Below are 21,582 nucleotides of genomic sequence, written 5' to 3' on the forward strand. Positions count from 1 at the left end.
GGAACCTAAATATCATTTCTGAAGACCTATCCGTAGATACCCCACACGAATGGGTTTGATGAAAAAAAATTTTTTTTTTAATTTTATGGCGTATTAAAAAAACTACTTACTAGATCTCGTTCAAACCAATTTTCGGTGGAAGTTTGCATGGCAATGTATATCATATATTTTTTTTAGATTTTTCATTCTGTTATTTTAGAAGTTACGGGGGGGGGGACACATTTTACCACTTTGGAAGTGTCTCTCGCGCAAACTATTCAGTTTAGAAAAAAATGATTTTAGAAACCTCAATATCATTTTTAAAGACCTATCCATAGATACCCCACACGTATGGGTTTGATAAAAAAGATTTTTTGAGTTTCAGTTCAAAGTATGGGGTACCCCCAAAATTTTTTGTTTTTTTTTTCTATTTTTGTGTAAAAATCCTAATGCCGTTCATCTACTTATCAAGTTTGAACAGTATAGCTCTTATAGTTTCGGAAAAAAGTGGCGGTGACATAATCGGACAGACAGACGGACATGACGAATCTATAAGGGTTCCATTTTTTTCCATTTGGCTACGGAACCCTAAAACAACGAATTTTGGAGCAAACTAACACATTATAAACCGGTTTCGTTACGTAAAAATCGGTTCTAACCCTAAATCTTGCGTCTGTAGTTTGGGGTCAGAACCAGTAGTCGTTTTCGACGTTAATAAGTACATTTTACTTAATATTCCTGAATTGAAGGATATTAATTAGAGTCTTTCACTTTCAAAATCCGGTACGTAACCATCCGATACTGCAAACTCGGTGCCATGATAAATCCCGAAGAAGATTGGGATCTGCCCAGCTTTTAGCAGATAGACGAAGGGATGGTCGGCTTTCATCGTCAGCTTCATTGGAGGGTGGACCGGCAAAGAACACAGTTTTTGGAGAAAAACTGAAACAAATAAAAAATTACAATATTATACATTGCACCAACAACGTATAATTGTTGGTGCAATAAAGAATATTTACTTACTAGTAAGTAAATATTCTTACTAAAAAACGATCTAAAACTCGAGTATTCGGTAAAAAACTTAATTCGTTGCCAGTTAATTTAAATACAGCTTATTTTGTTATAGCTTCGTTATTGGCAACATTTTATTTTTGGTAGAAGCTTTTATCGCTGACTGTATTTTTTTCCACAGGCAAATAATACTCATCGAGACAATTCTAAAAACCCCAAACACTATCAGCGGTGGCAGCATAGTTCCATTTTTATCACTTGTCACTATGCCCATCACTTTCACGCTTACATACTTGTTAGAACGTGATAGGCATGGTGACAAATGATAAAGAGCCGACCATCTTAGCTTACAGGTTACGTTATTTTATCACAGAGTTCCTCACCTCCTGACACCATCATCAGATTTTGATTTGTTCTTCATCTTTTTTTAATCGAATGATATTTCTACCAGGGATCGGAAACCGGTATTTTTTGTATGGGAACGAAAACGGTATTTTTTCGTTCTTTGTTAATTACTTCATTTCTAATTAGGCAATCTAATAATACGAAGTCGTTATCTGAAAACACAACTGAGTCCTACATTTAGAGCATAAAATAAACCGAAATATATGGTTATTTCGATGTTTTTGCAAAAAACCGGTTCCGATCCCTGATTTCCTGTACTTTTAATCAGGAGTCCATTCTAATATGCATATGTATGCGTGTAATTTTAACCCTTTTCCAGGCATAGTACGATTTATCAACCACATACGCGCCATTAGAATTTCAACTTTAGCATTCCGATTTAAGGTTCAAATTAGATTACACTTTCAGGAAATGTTACTTGTCTTCAAATAAATCATCAAAGCTGGATTAATTAGAATATATTTGGCTTTTTTGGGAAAACCTTGTAGATTGGTGCGGCCTGGAAAAGGGTTAATAGCCTATTTTATGACCCAGTGCTCGGAAAAAGTCTCCCCTTTCTTCCGCCTCCGCCACTTAACATGGTTTGGTGCATGTTCCTACCAGTCGCTGCAAAACGCACCAAGAATATCGAGATCGTCCCGTCACCTCTTTTTTGATCTACCTCAGTCCCGGCTATCCTGCGGTGTATGTTCTGTATATAAAACAATAAATATTTAATATATCAATGTTAAGAGGAAATATAAAAAGACATTGTGATAAAAAATTAAAACTAGAAATAAACTTAAAAATTAAATTAATTATAACATACTAACTGTATATCAAAAGCCCTATGTCCCGTTCCGACTGTCACCTGATCCAATCGTGCCAAAAATGCTAGCGGCATTGCCGCGTTGCACAGCCAGCGATATTTGCTGAACCAGGAAAGAGCCGGCACGGGGGTCGCTGCCCCTATCCCTCAAACGCCGCCCCAAAGTTTTGGCCTCCACACACCAAGGCCCCGCAGTTTCTATAGCGGCCGGAACAAATAATATAAACAATTTTTTTATCAAATATGTATTTATTCAGAAATATTTGTTACCAAACATTGTAAGCAGCAGAAGATATAAAACCTACAAAAACTGATAATTATGGGTTCTTTTGTAAAGTCAAATTGTACGATATCGATCACGTTGCGACCAATTTAGTGTAGCAAATTAAAATGCCTAACTTAATAATGACATTGAAGGCCGGAGACTGCAATAAAAATATAAATGTAAGAATCAGTGCATGTTACTAATTGAGTTTTTCTTAACATTTCAATTATTTTACGTTGCACACTCATTTTTAGGGTTCCGTAGTCAACTAGGAACTAGGAACCCTTATAGTTTCGCCATGTCCGTCTGTCTGTCTGTCTGTCTGTCTGTCCGAGGCTTTGCTCCGTGGTCGTTAGTGCTAGAAAGCTGAAATTTGGCATGGATATATAAATCAATAAAGCCGACAAAGTCGTACAATGAAATCTAAAAATTTAATTTTTTTAGGGTACCTCCCCTACACGTAAAGTGGGGGTGAAATTTTTTTTTCGCCTCAACCCTAGAGTGTGGGGTATCGTTGGAAAGGTCTTTCAAAACTAATAGGTCTTCAATAAACACTTCTTGATAAAGTGAATATATTCGCAGATAATTGCTCCGAAAGAAAAAAAAATGTGTCCCCCCCCCCTCTAACTTTTGAACCGTAGGTCCAAAAAATATGAAAAAAATCTTGGAAGTAGAGCTTAAGAAAGTCATTAAATGAAAACTATAGCGGATATGATCAGTTAAGCTGTTTTTGAGTTATCGCAAAAAGTTTCCCCTTCATAGTAAAAAGACGTACACCCACAATTCATCCCTTGGTTAACAATCTACAATACTTTAAGCTCCAGTTTAGCTTATTGTGACGGAAGAGTAACTACGGAACCCTACTCTGAGCATGGCCCGACATGCTCTTGGCCGGTTTTTATTCAAATATCTTATGATTCTAACAATTCCAATCTAACACACACCTTTAGTTACTTAATTTAATCTTCACATTTTTGGAAGTTTCTAATTCTTATATTAATTATACAACAAAGATAGAATAAACTGATTTTACGCTTTAAACTCACGTGATATTTTGTCACTCGCGTATGTTAGTATGTCTCAAGACGGTTTACATTCGAAAAAAGAAACAATTAAATCTTTTATGGCGAAAAAGTCGGCGCCATAACGTCTTTAAATATACGAAGGAGTGAACATGTTTGTAAATAAAACTGGTTCTGTAGAAGAAACCGGTTTCTTCGTTTCCGTAACCGGTACGGCAGACTCTCTGCCTCTATAGACGCTTAGGAATACCGGAATCTCCCTGGCTGTCAGGAGGAACAGGTGTGGGCGGTTTGCGTTGAACACGCGCTTTTCTGGGACGCGTATTTTACATAATCTTATCTCGTCTCCAACCACTGAAAAATAAAATAGAAACATATCGTACTTTCACAAACAAAAAGAGCATTAAAGATTCAAGATTAAATGCGAGTTCGTTTAATTAGCGCACCGAGGTTCCGTACAAACTTTCAAATATCTCATGTAACAATTAACAGGAAAAAAAATTGACCACAAATATACAAAGCATAATTGTACAGCGCCATCTATCGGCATATTGGTTAACTACTTAATTTGCTCGACCTGTGTGTATGTTGGTTTTTCATGGGATATGTTTTTGTTTTTGAAACCGATTACAATATTTTTATTTTATTTGAAAGAAGGTGTTTTTAATGTTATCTCATTAAAAAAAATCAAGTATCATTAATTCCCGCAAATTAAATGTGAGAAAGTTATTGATTATTAAAAAAATAGTTATCCAGATAAAGTTGTGATTATATTTGTCCTGTAATATTTATGATAATGTTATGTAATAATTTGATAAGTCTCGTTGGAAAACATCGGAAATAAGGCGGGAGACGGGGGGGGGAGTGTTTTTCCCTATGAAAAAAAAACTACAAATAGTTTCAGAATATACAGTTTGACCTCTTTCACATGATATTTAGCAATGTGTAACAAAACCCTAAAAATGTAACCCAACTAGGGATCGGAAATCGTTAAAAAACATCCTAAGATGCCACTCAAGTGATATCAATATAATATAAAGAATCGATGACAGTTCAGTCTTTAAAAGTAGTAGTTACGTCTACGGTGAAACGAAATAAGAAAATAAACTATATATGTAATATAGTTTATTTATTACGAATCTTGCAATATTAAACAAGCATATTTCAATATCAAATCTAATAGTTTACCAACCAGGCGGTTACCGGTTTCGGTTCGTAAAGGTCCGGTTCATAAACATCCGTTAGCGCAAACTCGCTACCCTGGTAAGTTCCCAAGAAAACTGGGATCTGCCCAACTTTCAGCAGATAGATGAAGGGTCGATCAGCTTCAAATTTCCATTTCAATGGCATATCAACTCGCAAACAACCGAGATAGCCATAAAAAGCTGAAAAATTAAATTGAAATTTCTATAAGTCATATTAACACGTTGAACGCCATGGGGGGCACCGGCGACCTCACGAAGTCAACTGCAACACGCCATGGGGGGCACCGGTGACCTCGTGTTAAACCTGTTTTTAAGACGCTATCCTGCGCCGCGTGTAGCAGTTATAAGCAATGCGTTGTATGCAAGGGACCGGCATGGCGCTCGTTAGTAAAACGGTAGCTTGGGACGTGGGTGCAGTTAGTGACATAGTAGATTTGTTGAAAAAATGAAAAAAACAAGGCATTTTTTTCAAATCACAGCTTTAATTCTATAATTTATATAATTAAGTATTTGCAATAATTATATAATTAATAGAAATTTATTTCAATTATCTGGAGATACACAACAATTATCAAAAAATAAGAAAAAATAAATTTCCCAATGCAGACACACACCTGATACATGCATTCCACAAAAAAAAACATCATAAAAACCCAAAATAAACAAAAATAAACAAAAACAGCGTATCTTCTTGAACCAGTAGCAGGAATTGCCAAACCAAGCTATTGTCACACAATGCCAAAGCAGTTAAATTTTATATTATAAGCATATTTTAGCGGGTGCGAATGTGACAGTATAATGACCGGCACAGTGACCGGCGTGGCCGGCGGGGGGACCGGCGTGGCGTCATGGTAACGGTTTTTGAAATATGAACTTCACAGCGCCACGGGGGTCATCGGTGACCGCGAGTTTTTTTTTTTAAATACCTTTTTAACTAAACCTCCAATAACAAAATAAAATATATATCTATATACATATCAAAGTAATAATTGAATTTACATCAAGTTTTTTTTTAAGAAAAAATGAATATTTTGGTCTGGCGTTTAACGTGTTAACTACATATATCGACACAAACCTTATTGAGCTTACTGTGGGACTTAGTCAATTTGTGTAAAAAAAAATTGTCTTGGTTTCTGTCTTGATACCCCACACGATAGGTTTTGAAAAAAAAAATTTCAAATCCCATACAAAAAATTGATGACATCATTACTCCCCCCTAAGGGGGGATTTTAGGAACTACTGGAAAAAAATCATGTTTTGGTCTAAAGTACCTGTGTACCAAAAATCGTCGATGTAGATATGTATGCGGTGTTTTCCGTTGTAGCACATGCACTATCAGGCCCGTACTGAATAACTAACAAACCAACATACTAATAAAAGCTTGTAAAAATGCATTTGTGGCTATATCAAGTTTATTTAGCCATCAGTCTCTGAATTTATTTTTTTATAAACAGAAAAATAGCAGAGCTAGTGATTACCATTCTTATATTGCGATGCATTGCATGATTGTGATGCAAGATAGGTATGTATAGTATAGAGGCGTTATTGTCAAAGTAATTTTTGCACTCAACTAAATTTACTGCCATCTTTCGACACAGGACTAAAACTTTTAGAATGACGCATGCCTAATTGACCCATGTCTATGTCTACTGATATGTGTTAAATATCAAACGGTGTCGCCATCTACTCGAGTATAGGCCAAAGGTATATCGCCATCTATTCGAGCATAATTTTTTCTTGATTTGTCCAGGCATGTTTTTTTGTATTTTAAAGGTATATCTTAGGTTGGATGTAGATACTCATGAATAAAAATCTTATTACATTTTATCATTTATTATAACTTAATTACATTACAAAAATACTACATAGATTTTTAATAATAATTATCCCGTAATATTGTAAATTATAATATCATATCCAAATAAAATTAACATAAATATATAAATCGGTAAAGCTAGACCGTTCCTTCCTCTATCTCAAATTAGCAAACTCTCTAATAATGTTTTTTATTGCTAAAATTGTGAAATACACGTACGGTTTAATTAGATGTATTCCCTTCGATAATATTAACCGGTTTGATTCAGTTAACTTTATTTTCTATTTAAGGACAATTAACGGTAAAGTCCGTTGTCTAAACCGGTTAAGTCCGTTGCCACATCCGGTACTGCAAACTCCCTGCCTCGGTAAATCCCTATAAAAGTCGAGATTTGACAGATTTTCAGTAGGAAGAGAAAAGGACGGTCCGCCATGAACTCCCGCTTTTTCGGGGGGTTCGGCCTTTGGCGGCAGCAAGCCACTCGGTACTGCGAAACTGGAATAAATACATGAGCGTTCACTTTCATGCCCGAAAAGATATGGTAATGGGAAAGGAATGGACCCGGGTATGTCCTTAAACTACGTCCAAAAGAGAGGTATGAGCTCTGTGAATGTCGTCTTGTTTAGTGTGGTAGGGTACAGCACAGCGGATGTCATTCCAGATCTAGAGCAGAGCCCAACTGGGGAAGTACCTTCACTATCGGCCCACATTTTACATTGACATTTTCTTTTTTGTCTTGACATTTCTTTATTTATTAATTTTATATTTTTTGTTTTAATGTTAAGTTGACGATCTTTTAGTGAAAGCCTTTGTTTTATCCTTTTGTGTAAAATACTGTGTTTTTTCTTTAAGAAATAAATAAATCTAATCTAATCTAATCAACACTGCTATGTAGTTACAACAAAAATTTTTTTGCTAGTAAGTACCGATTCTGTGCACGGTTTCCTTGTTGAGACATTTGAGAATATAGTTCAATATAACATTAACATAAGTTTTTGGCCAAAATTTAGTTTTTGTTACGAGCTTTTATCGCTGACTGTACTTTTTTCTGCAGGCAACTAATGCTCATCGAGACAACTTGCAAAATTTTAACCCGTACAAACATATATAAATATATTGCAAGTTAAATAAAAGCTTGTAATAAGGATTCATTGATTATTCTCTAGTTTAGTATGAGAAATCCGTCAAAATGAATCACTGTGTGTAGATTTTATCATTTATTTTGTATGTAGCATTAAAAATGCCGTCGGTTTATTTGGTTAATTCTTCCTAAACCGGTTACCAGGGATCGGAAACCGGTATTTTTTTATGGGATTGAAAACGGTATTTTTTCGTTATTTGTTAATTATTTCATTTCTAATTGGGCAATCTAATACAAAGTCGTTACAAAAACACATTTGAGTCCTACATTTGGAGTATAAAATAAACCGAAATATATGGTTCGAATATTTAAAAGTTTTTGAACCGGTTTGGTTCCGATCGGTTGCCGGTTACTGTCAGATGCCAATTCAGTTATTAAGATCCGGTGGCAAACTCGCTGGCATCGCTGCCTCGAACACCTTGATAGACCCCCAAGAATATAGGGATCTTCTGAGCTTTTAAAAGATAGAGGAATGGACGTTTCGCTTTGAACTTCAGCTTCTTTCTACGAGGTCGATATTCGAAACTCATTGGACCAGCGCGGCATACTGAAAAAATATAAACTTTTGCTTTTTATGCTCGGAAATCTGGTTTTTACAGCTTTTCGCTGAAGTAAAAGGATACAATTCGTTTTTATCTTAAAACTTAGTCATACTTTATTATAACAGAGATAATAAAGACATACAAATAAAAACACTAAAGGTCACTTGCTCCAAACACTAACCCGGGGTTAACCGGTTAAACCTGAAGTAACTATGGTTGCCAGTATAATTTGACACTAAGTTAACGGCTTAACCGGTTAACCTCGGGTTAGGGGGATGATGCAAGGGCCGTTGTGCCATCCAGGGTTAGCCACTGTCTCAAGGTTAACCGGTTAAACCCGGAGTTACCAGTACTATTTAACCCAGTGTTAACGGTTAACTCCGAGTAAACAGTGGCTAACCTTGGATGGCGCAAGTGGTCCTTAGAGTCTGACTAAGCTAACTCTGTCTGGCATTCGCAATGACAAGTTAAGTGTGGCAATTTTATAATTAGCTAAGTCTACCCATCTATGTTTAAAAGGAGTCTCCTCTGCCAAAAACCTGTCCTGCAGTTTGGCAGTAGAAAAAAATTGTGTAATTGGGTTTATTTTCTCCTGATTTTTTTTATAAATATTGGCCTTTATAATGACACTCCCCCATTTTAAAAGTCTATATAAGCTACATCTGCATTAATGTGAGTTAATCAATTTTAACCAAATTAACCGGTTTATTCTATTTCTTCATTGTCACCAGCGACAAAGGATTCCAATTCAACAAAGTCCGGTGGCAGACCCCGCTGTACAAACTCGATTCCTTGATAGACCCCTAAGAAAACCGGATTCTGGCGTGCCATCAGTAGATAGAAGAAGGGAAGGTCCGCTATGAACTGCAGCTTTGATGGAGATGGTCTTCGGAAACATATAGCTACCTTACTCTGCACTGAAAGAAATATACCTTAACTTAATTTGATCCTCCAACTTTAGTTATTAAATATAGTTTAAACTTGCACAACCTTGGTACAATGCCTCAAGGGCCTACTTTAGCCAGTTATAGTAGGCTCGTCCCTTATGACCGTTATGACCAACCCGCTTGCACCTCCTATACTAATATTACTAATGCCTTTCATGACGACGGTATAGCGAGGAAAATGTTGCTGCTATTTATACAACAACGAAACATCCAAACAAACTAGCTGGATCTGAGCACGAAACCGCCAGGGCTGTAAACGATGCTGCCTGGGCATCCGCTGTATGAAATAAGGAACCTCGACACGAAAAGAAAAAGAAAACAAATCAAATTGCCATTGGATGGCTTGGTTTATTTTTCTTCACTATATAAAATATTTTGCAGTTTATAATTTATAGTTATTTATTTCCTAGTTATTGAGTCTAGTTTCGTGCAAAATCAATTACTTAGGTGTTCATTCTGTTTTTCTGTTTTTAAATTTTTATGTAGAATTACTATATTTTAGTGGTAATAAAAACAACAGGTCTACAATTGATAATAAATTCACATATAAAAGTTCGATGATGTATTTATTGCAGCCGTAGTAAGGTACGCGTATGTAGAGTCAATTTTAACCAAATTAACCGGTTTATGCCATTTGTTCATTGCCGACAGCAACCGGTTCTGATTCGTTATAGTCCGATGATAAACCTTGCTGTGCAAATTCGATGCCTTGATAGAAACCCAAGAAAACCGGTTTCTTGTGTGCTAGCAGCAAATAGTAGAAGGGACGATCAGCTTTGAAATCCAGCTTTGGTGGAGGAGATGGCCTTCGCATACATAATGCTACGGCGCGGCACTCTGAAAATATCATATCGAGGAATCGGACTTTGATCATTTTTAAGCAGAGTCTAAAGACTGCAAATATTGAGATTTAAATATTATTCGATTATTCAACGGCGTGTGTGGTAGTGCAAATTCGATGCCTTGGTGACCTTTTAAGAGAACTAGTAAATATTTGGGGACAATCTTACACAGATCGACCTAGCCCCAATCTAAGCAAAGCTTGTACTATGGTAACTAGGCGACGATATATACACAATACAATACAATACAATACAATACAAATACTCTTTATTGCACGCCTCAATACAGACACAATACTAATAACACAGCACATTAAGAAGAGGTAAACAACAGGCGGTCTTATCGCTAAAAGATCTCTTCCAGGCAACTACCTTACATACATATATAGATAAATAATACTTATATTCATAGATCTCACCAATGACTCAGGAACAAATATATGTGTTCATTACATAAATAAATTCCCTTGCCGGGATTCGAACCCGGGAGCATCGGCTTCTTAGGCAGAGTCACTAGGCCAGACCCGTCGTCAACTGGGAATATTCGAGCTCATAAATAGTGGAGGAGACGGTAAGCTTTGAATACACGCTTTATTGGTGGAGAGTGGGGAGCCTTTAATCTGCATAGCAGTGGCTTGCAGTTCAGTGGAAGAAACATATACCTTTTTTTTACTTCCTCAAAATACAGTTTTTATAATTTTGGGTCAAAACAGAAAACATTTTACTTGGATCTTAAATCTAAAATCTTTTTAAAATAAATGCAAATTATTTGTATAGCTTAACTGTATTTTCATTGATAATACAATAGACATTAGCATGAAATACAAATGTACTTGCCCGTATTATTAAAAATACGTATAGTCAAACTAAGCTAAGTTATGCATTAATATAGCAAAACCCTTGGAATGGAGTCGCCTTTAAGAGCTTACCCCTCTGTCGAAAACGTCGGCCAACAGTCATATATTGTATGGACTGACGTTTATTTGACATGGCTATTTGTACGTAGCATTTGATGTGCCCCTCCCCCCACAAAAATCGGCAAAAAATGTACAGAAAATTACAGACAAGGCGTCTCCAAAGTTTAGAAAAGATGAGCGCATCCCTATATTGAACTTAAGCATGTCAACATTAAGTTTTGAACACCCGACAATTTTCAGAAGCATACGAACGGTAAAGAAATTTAAACTAAAATAACCGATTTATTTTGCTAATTGCTCTTTGACACCGACGTTAACCGGTTTCATTTGGTCAGTATCACTATCAGACTCATCTGGTACTGCAAATTCGCTTCCTTGATAGCTTCCCAAGAAAATCGGGAACTCTCGTGCCGCCAGTAAATATACAAAGGGACGGTCCGCTTTAAACTTCCGTGGCCTCCGTATACAACAAGGCATTTCGGGGGGTATCACTGAAAAATAAATAGAAAACTCCCCGTAGAGTCAAACATGTTCATATTTATATTCTTGAGAAATCGAGATACTATTAGGAAGCAGTCGACATCAACACATAAAGGTGTTCGTGAGGGAATTTTTAGGCTTCCGTACCTCAAAAGAAAAAACTGTAACCCTTATGAAATACTGCGTGTATTTTTGATATAACCACAAACTTTGACGAGATGTAGATTTAAGTGGTATGAAATAATTTACTTTAATTTACTCTTATATTTACAGCATGTTTTTTTTTTTACTTTTCCGAGCGGCAATGTATTTCATACATTATGATCACTTGTGACAGTTGTGAAGTCGTCGCGTCATCAACGTGACGTTTTGAGTTAAAACAAAGTCGTGATACATGGCTTGCTGAATTTTTTTATATAGAAAAATAAAAGTATTTTTTTTAACCTATGAAAGTGTGTTCATTAATGCCTAAACTTACTACCCTTTGATTATGTTGTCATATCAAAAATACATGTATAAACTTTATGATTTTATGTCACTAAAACGATTGTATGGCGTGGCATTGTTGTAAGTACTGGACTTAACACTTTTCTGCAGGCTTAAAACAGTAAGATACTCTTAATAAAATACGAGAGTAGTTGCAAATTATAATTATAAACTTTCTGTAAAGCTAAACGAAGAAGCCCATCTATCTCAGAATAAGAATTTCTAAAAATAATTCCATCTATTGTTGGTTGCTTTATCTTAATTTTACTTACAACCAATATGTTCTTGAATGTATTTCTTTCTCGCTGTAATATAGAATGTATTAACCGGTTTTCTTTGACATTTGCTGATCGAAACCGGTTGCGGCCGAAACCGGTTATGGCCAGTTAAAGTCCGAGTGCGTATCAGGTACTGCAAATTCGCTGCCTTGGTAGACCCCCAAGAAAGCTGGGATTGGCTGAACCATCAGCAGGAAGAGAAAAGGACGGTCCGCTATAAACTCCCACTTTACTGGAGGAGGCGTTCGTCGTCCACATAACAGTAATTTGCATGCCACTGAAAGGAATTGCTTGCCTTAAAACAGTAGCAAAGCTTTGTTGAGTCGGTTGTTCGATTGATCGAAAGTCTACTACAGGACATTTGTGTCGTTCAATGATCATTAATCGGCCGCACATTCATAATTTTATATTTCTTTATATCGTGGTGATTTCTGCACTCGATGACTTGGCATGCAGTAAATTAGTCATTGACATGATTGGTACTGTAGGCCTAGCATAGCACATGATTGGCGCGAGAGTATCTCGCGGCGAGATAGTTTACCCATCTTTTTCTAACTATGTCAATTAAAGAGGGATGGGTAGTCTATCTCGCCGCGAGATACTCTCGCACCAATCATGTGCTAGCCCGGCTGGTATTTTATTTTATTTAAAAGATTTGTATATCAACATAATTTACACAATATGTTAGGCACATTTACGTCATGCAAAATTGTTTGCCGCTAATGCTCATATTAAAAGCCGAGCTAGCGAAAAATTATAATTTCACATTAGTCGTTTTGGAGGATTATTGAGATTTTTACGCAGGGTTTTTCGTCTTAGCTACATTTGTCCTTATCGCACTAATTTAAGGAGCTGCCCCTGTCATCGCGATGGATGCTTACCTAAAATTCTCAAATCTCAGAAGTGGCTCAGCTAGTATTTCCGCTCAAAAATATTCCCGTAAGCTTAAGTTGCTAACGGCCACTTGCACTAATCACTAACTCGGGGTTAACCGGTTAAACCTTTCGACGACCGGTCTGGCCTCGTGGGTAGTGACCCTGCCTATGAAGCCGATGGTCCCGGGTTCAAATCCTGGTAACGGCATTTATTCGTGTGATGAGCATGGATATTTGTTCCTGAGGCCTGGTTGTTTTCTCTGTATTTAAGTATTTATAAATATTTATATATTATGTATATCGTTATCTAAGTACCCTCAACACAATCCTTATTGAGCTTACTGTGGGACTTAGTCAATTTGTGTAATAATGTCCTATAATATTTATTATATTTATAAACTTGGAGTTACCATGGCTACCAACACAATTTGACACCGGGGCTAACGATTTAACCGGTTAACACCGGGTTAGTGGGATGGTGCAAGCGGCCCTAAGTCGAAACTTCCATTCCCACAGATTGTAATAGAATAGACCGTTTTGACTGTCTAAAATCTGCTTGAATCCGAACGCATCATCCGAAAGTTTCTTAAAAATCAACCTTATTATGACGTGAAATTCCATTTTAATATGAAATGCGGCACAGAAGTTTCATATTCCTATGGCATCTAGCATAATGCGCTAGCTAAGCCACACTTCAGTCACTAAAACCGTAATTTATAATAAATATTATGAGGTATACATACTCGTGCGTGCAACAGCCTTCGTCCCTGCCTCGTCCACCTCGATCAGAGCCTTCTGGACAGCTTTCGACACGTAGAGGGGCTCGTTGGACGTTAGCATATTGATGTTTGAATTGCGATCGTCGAATATTAGCTTGATGCCCATCTAAAACGAAATTTATTGTAGGTTAATTTGGGGATACATTGATAAAAACCTCTAGTAGTATATTTGGAGCCCCACTGCTGGGCAAAGACCTCCCCTTTCTTTTCAACCTTTCAACCTAATTGTGTTTGCGGATATAAGGATTGGGTACTTGACACATGTTGAATATTATAACAAAATTTAGCTAAATGGATAGAAAAGCTATCCATTATAAAAGAGTGGAATTTAAAAAAATATATTGAGACTATAAAAAAAATACAAGGCTCCTTTTTTTAACTTTCAAAAACAAAAAAAAGGTACCATTCGATTCCTTATATTTTATTGAAAAATAAATTGTATGACAACTATACACATAAACGCAATGTTTCAGGGTCAAAATGGCAATTTCCTTGATCTTCCATACATTTAGGACAGACTAATGTAATGTGACGTCACATTACAATATCATTTTGTTAGAGGCGTTTCAGTCGTTGAGTACGAGCGTCATACTTTAACTCTCATTTCTGACCTTTGTGTTGCTTAAATGCCATGAGTCCCATATAGACGAGGGTGGGAGGGGGTTAGGGTCGGCAACGCGCATGTAACTCCTCTGGAGTTGCAGGCGTACATAGGCTACGGATACTGCTTACCATCAGGCAGGCCGTATGCTTGTTTGCCACCGACGTAGTATAAAAAAAAAAATAGACATTTGATCCTCAGGAAAATCAAGATCGTTTGACATTATTTATAAAAAACTGTCAAGTAGCCAATTGTCTTGATGAGTATTACCTAGTTGCCTGTGGTAAGAAAACTACATTCAGCTATAAAAACTTGTACCAATTTTTTTTGTTAATAGCTTATTATCCTCAGGTCGCATTTCTTAGCTGATTCTCGTGGTAACTTATGAACAGATGTAATAATTTTGTAGATCGTTTTTGGTTCAGTATCTGGAAGCTATTCTAAATGGCAGAGCCATGGAGGACGAAGTCATCAGCTCACAGAGACAATAGTCTTCAGGTATTACCTCAGGCAGAAGCTGCGTCAAATCTATCTCCGTCTCAATCTTGAACTTGGGAACCATGACGTCCAGCAGCGTGCTCTTCATATCTGTCAGTTCAGCCATCAGGTCGTGGCCGGCGGCGAGCTGCTGCAGCACGGCTCCGAGACCCTCGATCTCATCGGGGAGGACTATCACCATGCTCGCCTGTCGACCTTTGTAGTCCATCTGGAGGAACTGGAATGGGAAACGAATCCTGATGTCACAAACTAGACTAGACCCAATAAGTAGTACCTACGCTGAAATTTTACTATCAACTGAAATAGATACTGGGTTGGGTGTCACAACACAAGCCTTCTTGAGCTTACTGTGGGACTTACGGCCCGATTCGAAGAATGAGATACGATAACGATAAGTTCTGGTTTAGATAAGTTCTCATTTAGATATCGTTTGTATGTCATACAATTGACAGAAGCAGCTCGATTCGAGCAACCAATGTCACTTTGACGTTAGAAATATCGTAGATAGATCTTATTGGTATCACAGCGGAATCGAAATAAACGTCAATTTTGACATTTGTTATCGATCTTTTAAAGATCTTTCCAAGATCTTAAACGTGTCTTAATCATTCTTCGAATCGGGCCGTTAGTCATCTGTGTAATAATTTCCTATGTTATTACTTTTTTTTATTACAAGATTTTTGCAGAAATTGCGAAGCGGCTGGTTGACGTAAGGACGTAACTGGTGACCGAAGAGCTGGCGGCTTCCTCGCACAACGTATCACTGTACCTATTGCCATATAACGAGAAAATGCCGCCAGCATCCTTGGTGCAATGCCTCAAGGGCCTATTTTAGATTTAAGCTATAGTCATACCTCTGTATATATCTATTATGTAAATAAAGATTATATTCTCAAAAAAATTAAGAAGTTTACTACAACTAAGGAACTTAGAACTTACACACAATTGGCCCTAAGACCACTTCGTTCGATAACTCTATAGATGAACTGTAGACGGCAGCACAGAAGTCCCCTATACATTGGCGCGAAGCATTATGTCAAGTTTCCATGTTTAGATTTACGCCACTAGATGGCAGATCCTACTATGCGAAATAGAGCCAGCATGGAGTGTCGCGCATGCTTATAGAAGCGAGAATTCTTTTCGATTTCGATTCAAGTCACGAGATGGCAGACCCTCCAACATGGACGGTCTGTACTTACTTGAGCTTTCAGTTCCGGGCTGTGCTTATACCGGAAGTGGACATCGTGCATGCTCATCATCGGCACTTTGATCTGCGTGTTGAGGTCCACATGGAACGGTCGGTCGCGGGTGGCTCGAGTCCTGAACGGTGTCTCCCAAAATCCCTGGAATATTGATGATAGACATATAAAGGGGTTTTGGACCCGGGTATGTCCTTAAACTACGTCCAAAAGAGAGGTATGGGCATTGTGAATGTCATCTCGCCTTGTGTGGTAGGGCACAGCACAGCGGATGTCATTCCAGATCTAGAGCAGAGCCCAACTGGGGAAGTACCTCCACCTTACAGAAAACCGCAGCCAAATAACACTTGACCCTACTCATAGTGTTGTGTTCCTGCCGGTGAGTAAGGTTGCCAGAGCTCAACGAGGGGGGGGTGGGGTTAGGGTCGGCAACACGCATGTAACTCCTCTGGAGTTACAAGCGTACATAGGCTACGGTGACTGCTTACCATCAGGCAGGCCGTATGCTTGTTTGCCACCGACGTAGTATAAAAAAAAAAAAAAAAGGTTTAGCTTTTTTTTCACCTTATTGTACTTTAATGGATGATTAGTGATAATCCGTTATTCATTTTCATTTGGCAATTTAGTAGCCTTTCTTCCTCCTATGGTACCTCTTTAGGGTTCCGTACCCAAAGGGTCAAACGGGACCCTATTACTGAGACTTCGCTGTCCGTCCGTCCGTCCGTCCGTCCGTCTGTCACCAGGCTGTATCTCATGAACCGTGATAGCTAGACAGTTGAAATTTTTACAGTTGATGTATTTCTGTTGCCGCTATAACAACAAATACTAAAAATAGAATAAAATAAATATTTAAGGAGGCTCCAATACAACAAACATATTATTTTTGCCGTTTTTATAATGGTACGGAACCCTTCGTGCGCGAGTCCGACTAGCACTTGCCTTACCTAATCTTAACAAAAACTGCCTAATTTATGCGTAACAATTTAAAATGGTTTACGTGATACACGCAACATTTCTACATACATACATACATACAATCACGCCTATTTCCCGTGGGGGTAGGCAGAGACCACGGATTTCCACTTGCTACGATCCTGACATACCTCTTTCGCTTCCTTCACTTTCATAACATTCCTCATACACGCTCGTCGGTTTAGGGTGCTCTTGACCTGGCCTTTCTTCAGGATTTCCCCGATTTGATCAAAGAATTAAATAAATACCTACATCTGGCAAATGATTACGATTTACCAATTTTATTTTCTGTGGCATCTACAATCATTACATTTTCTTTAATAAAAAATATCTTACTTTAATATTTTGTGTATGGAAAATAGGAAAAACAGTTAAAATTAAAAAAACGGATTTGATTTGGCCCTCCTAACTAATTTTGTAATATTTCACTTCTAAGCTTTTTATACCAAATTAAAAACTATAACTTGTTGATATTTTAGCGTTATGAAAATTATACAATTATTACATGTCCAATAAAATTCAACGTACCTGGAAGTAGATGGCGTTGATGAGCAACAGGCGCGTGTCACTGTTCAGTGACTTGGCGTCTACTACGTCCTTTATCATGTCTTCAGTTTGCTCCGCCACCTGACAAAAGCATTTTATTTACTATCAAAAACATTCATTAGTAGCTACGTAGCTACATAGAATTTATTTTTAGAGCCTATGGTGGGCAAAGGCCTCTCCCCTAGTCTTCCACAACCCACCATTTAGGGTCTTTTCCGGCCAGTTGTTGACAAAGATGTCTAGGTAGTCCTGCCATCTCCGCCTGGACCTGCCGCGTCCTTCTTCTGGCATCCACTTGGTTGCTACACTACACTATCTGCATGTGACCGGCCCAATCCCATTTTAGCCTTGAGCAGTCTTCTCGCCGACGTCCGAATAATATTAGAAATAAAAAAACACTACCTCGACCAAGACTCGAAACCGTGACCTACTGAGCTACTGACACTCGTTTGCAAATACAAAAAAAGCGATCAAACATAATACCCCTTTTTTTTGCAAAATGTTTTTTGTGTTAAAAATCCTAAAAGTAGGAACAAAATTGCTCACCTTTGCTCACACTCTCCGTAAAGACCAACCGCTACAACGCGGACTGGAACACCTCGGCATCCTTCTAGATGGCCGGCTGCACACGTTCACTTTGCTGGTTATCTTCAGGGTGATGCCTTCGACGGACTTTCTGGAAGACTCGACGACTAAAAGTACATATAACTATTCCTCACCCATTTATTAACAGCCCCCGCAGCTGCTGCACTCTCCGTAAAGTCCAACTGCTCCAGCGCGGACTGGAACACCTCCTCGGCATCCTTCTGGATGTCTGGCTGCAACTTGCTTTTATTGGTGAAGTAGACTTTGTTGGCCATCTTCAGGGTGATGCCTTCGACGGACTTTCTAGAGGACTCGACGACTGAAAGTACATATAACTATTCCTCACCCATTTATTAACAGCCCCCGCAGCTGCTGCACTCTCCGTAAAGTCCAACTGCTCCAGCGCGGACTGGAACACCTCCTTGGCATCCTTCTGGATGTCTGGCTGCAACTTGCTTTTATTGGTGACGTAGACTTTGTTGGCCATCTTCAGCGTGATGCCTTCGACGGACTTCGTGGTAGATGTTACGTAGGAGAATAAAGAACGAAGCTGGAATTAAAAGCAGTGATTTGAATAACTGCAATAGATGAAAACACCTATTCAGTCCCAGGGCACTCCAGGCCTTGGTTACTATCCTGTATCCTCGTTAAAGTAAGCTCAGTGACCCAAACCTATTTGAGTTCATCTTGGCCTCTGACACTAATAGAGATTGCTCTTTTCAGAAAGTAGTTAAAACTTTGATGTATTGTTCTAGCTGTAACTAGGTCGACTGGATGATTATAAGTTTAAGCGTCCTAGTTACTGAATAAGCGCTTATTTAATTTCGGTATTAGATAACCAGACAGCTCCATGTGAAGATTATTAAGGTGAGGGTAACAACCAGACACATTCTACTAGATAACAAGTAGAAACACCTATGCAAGGCAAAGCACCAAGGGTCCTTAGTAAATAAGAGTCAAAAATCTTACCGCTTCATCATCAGACAGCGCCATGGCCTCCAGCAGCTCCTTGCGGGTGTCGCCACCGCTGCCGAGCGCCGTCAGCGCCAGCACCGCTTGCGCCGACAGCGGGGAGCACACCTGACTTTTACCCTTTTCCAGTTCCTAGAATAATTCAATTGAATTCGACTTAATAATTTCCTAATGGAATCTATTTAACACTTCAACCCACCGACAAAACTGCCAATAAATGTGTTCTTGTTTACGCTCACTTGTGTTAAGGATTTAATTTATATAAAATTAAGAATAAGTTTTTGGTAAAAGCTTTTATCGCTGACTGTACTTTTCTTTCCTCAGGCAAGTAATACTCATCGAGACAATTCTAAAATTCTTGTAGCTCAATCGGAAACCGGGAAGTGGGTCAATGAACCACACAAACTTACATAATAACAGAATAACAGGGCAAGTTAAATAAAAGCTTGTACAAATGGCAAAAAATATGGTCGATATTTTCATATTAGTGTTAAAAAAAAAAACGCTTTTCTAAGCTTCTAAAACTACACAAGTCTTTTTGAATCATGCACGCGAGTAAGTAGGCGGAATTCTCTAACCACTGACTTTCGTAAGTAGGCAGCCTTACTAAATACTTTGAAAGTAAATAAAAAACAAATAATTGTAAACAACAATACTCATCAGTTGAAAATTACGCGATCACCGTCATAATATCGCAACCAAAAAATCTAAAAATAACAACAAACACTCACGGCCTTCACCTTGAGCGTGACCGATAACTTACATTCGCGAACCGCGCTGCGAAATGCGAGAGTGACGCTGCGAGCGACGGCTCCATATTGTATAGGTACTGAGTGTGTCTAGACTTCAGACACATTTATATAGCTGAGAGATTGGAGGGGGAGTCTACCAAAACAAAAACACGCGTGACATCATCAAAATTTCGCTGCGGGCCTTTCCCGTGCGTTCTCATTGGCAAGGGCGTGTAAGGCTTAGGGATTTTAGGAACGCGAAGCAATGTAATTTTTGGGCCTGCTTTTAACGTAAATAAAAAAAAAGCTAGCTAGTTTAAAATAATTGTACGAAAATGATCATTATGTTACATAAAGCAGGGATCGGAACCGGTTTTTTGCAAAAACATCGAAATAACCATATATTTCGGTTTATTTTATACTCAAAATGTAGGACTCAGTTGTGTTTTTAGATAACGACTTCGTATTATTAGATTGCCCGATTAGGAATGAAATAATTAACAAAGAAGGAAAAAATACCGTTTTCGTTTCCATACAAAAAATACCGGTTTCCGATCCCTGACATAAAGTGTGTCACAAGTCACAATCAGCCAGAGTTCGGCGTACAATATCTTGTTTTTAATACATGTCATTGAATATCAACAGAACTGTTAAATGACCAACAGTCCCTTTTATTTTTATGACAACAGGCTCAATGACCTAAAAATTATATTGAGTATTTTTTAAGATGGTCTATCGAATTTTCCATTTTAGGTACTTACCTGCTAAACTCATTCTTCTTCTTTTCATCCTGGTATCTTCCACTGACTCCGGTCCTGGGCAGCTTGGGTAACCTCCCACCCCATCCCCAATACACCCAACTCTTGCTCCACGGAACGGAGCGAAGTAGATTTAGGGCGACCATGTTTCCGTTTTCCGGGTAGATGGGTATTTTTATTACTTGCTAAAATGGTAAGTATGCAAAAACATATTCTGAGGGCTTCAGCGCTCTTTTGCGGTACCAAAATTAGCCACGCAAATAGACAGCTAGGCTGTGGTTTGAATAATCTCTTGATCGTTCAACAACTGATGACTAAATTGCAGTTTATCCACAAGAGTGACAAAGTAATTTAATGCCAATTTTGAGTTGTTTCCTTATACAGTATGTAACGAAAGGCAAAGAAAGAGATCCATTCATGTTTAGGTCATACTGAGCCCCTAGTGTAAATTTATTCGATAGCGAGACGTTTTGTATGAAATTTAGAAACAGCGCGCCAAGCGGGACGTTTTGGAAACTCAAAATCCCATACAAAATTAGTTTTAAGAGACTGTCAACACCCAATGTCCTTGAAATTGATGTTACTTAAACAGTTTTTTAAGAAAGACTATTTGTTTTAGTCAAGTAAGCAAAATATATATTCAAATTAATTATATTTCAAAGACCGTGGTTGTACTCGATACATGATTGAACGAAATCGGCTCGATAGAAAATAATTGCAAAGATTGGTCTTAAAATCACAATTAAACGGTTTTATGTCTTTACTGTTTTGACTTATGATGATAACTCAGACGGTGCAAGTGTTAAGTAAATGTTATAATTTTATAGAAGCTTAACGTTTAAAATAACACTTGTACCGTCTGGGCTCTCAAAATCGGTGCCAGCTTAACTTGGTCTGACTTTAGTATGTTTGTCGCGTTGGT

General features: G+C 38.0%; 2 protein-coding genes across 10 annotated transcripts; both read right to left on the bottom strand.

The window, feature by feature from the left end:
- Positions 1 to 215: 215 nt before the first annotated feature.
- On the bottom strand, positions 216 to 18,474 carry LOC133531736 (alaserpin-like). 9 transcript variants are annotated; one of them, XM_061870116.1, is made up of 7 exons: positions 18,334 to 18,474; positions 17,597 to 17,695; positions 16,097 to 16,240; positions 14,905 to 15,114; positions 13,763 to 13,904; positions 4,683 to 4,875; positions 3,668 to 3,844 (listed from the first exon to the last, which is right to left on the bottom strand). In XM_061870116.1, exons 1-7 carry the CDS (start codon positions 18,472 to 18,474, stop codon positions 3,817 to 3,819), a joined length of 957 nt encoding a protein of 318 aa, XP_061726100.1. In that variant the 3' UTR covers positions 3,668 to 3,816. The 9 variants fall into 9 exon arrangements, with proteins under 9 accessions (XP_061726105.1, XP_061726099.1, XP_061726100.1 ...); XM_061870121.1 differs by lacking the exons at positions 3,668 to 3,844; positions 4,683 to 4,875 and adding an exon at positions 216 to 921; XM_061870115.1 differs by lacking the exon at positions 4,683 to 4,875 and having other exon boundaries at positions 2,204 to 3,844.
- Positions 18,475 to 18,476: 2 nt separating this feature from the next.
- LOC133531738 (antichymotrypsin-2-like) lies at positions 18,477 to 20,703 on the bottom strand. Its single transcript, XM_061870124.1, has 3 exons — positions 19,935 to 20,703; positions 19,169 to 19,303; positions 18,477 to 18,749 (listed from the first exon to the last, which is right to left on the bottom strand). Exons 1-3 carry the CDS (start codon positions 20,025 to 20,027, stop codon positions 18,477 to 18,479), a joined length of 501 nt encoding a protein of 166 aa, XP_061726108.1. The 5' UTR covers positions 20,028 to 20,703.
- Between the last annotated feature and the right edge of the window lie 879 nt (positions 20,704 to 21,582).

The sequence above is a fragment of the Cydia pomonella genome, chromosome 25 (genome assembly GCF_033807575.1).
Source record: "Cydia pomonella isolate Wapato2018A chromosome 25, ilCydPomo1, whole genome shotgun sequence".
Classification (NCBI taxonomy): domain Eukaryota; kingdom Metazoa; phylum Arthropoda; class Insecta; order Lepidoptera; family Tortricidae; genus Cydia; species Cydia pomonella.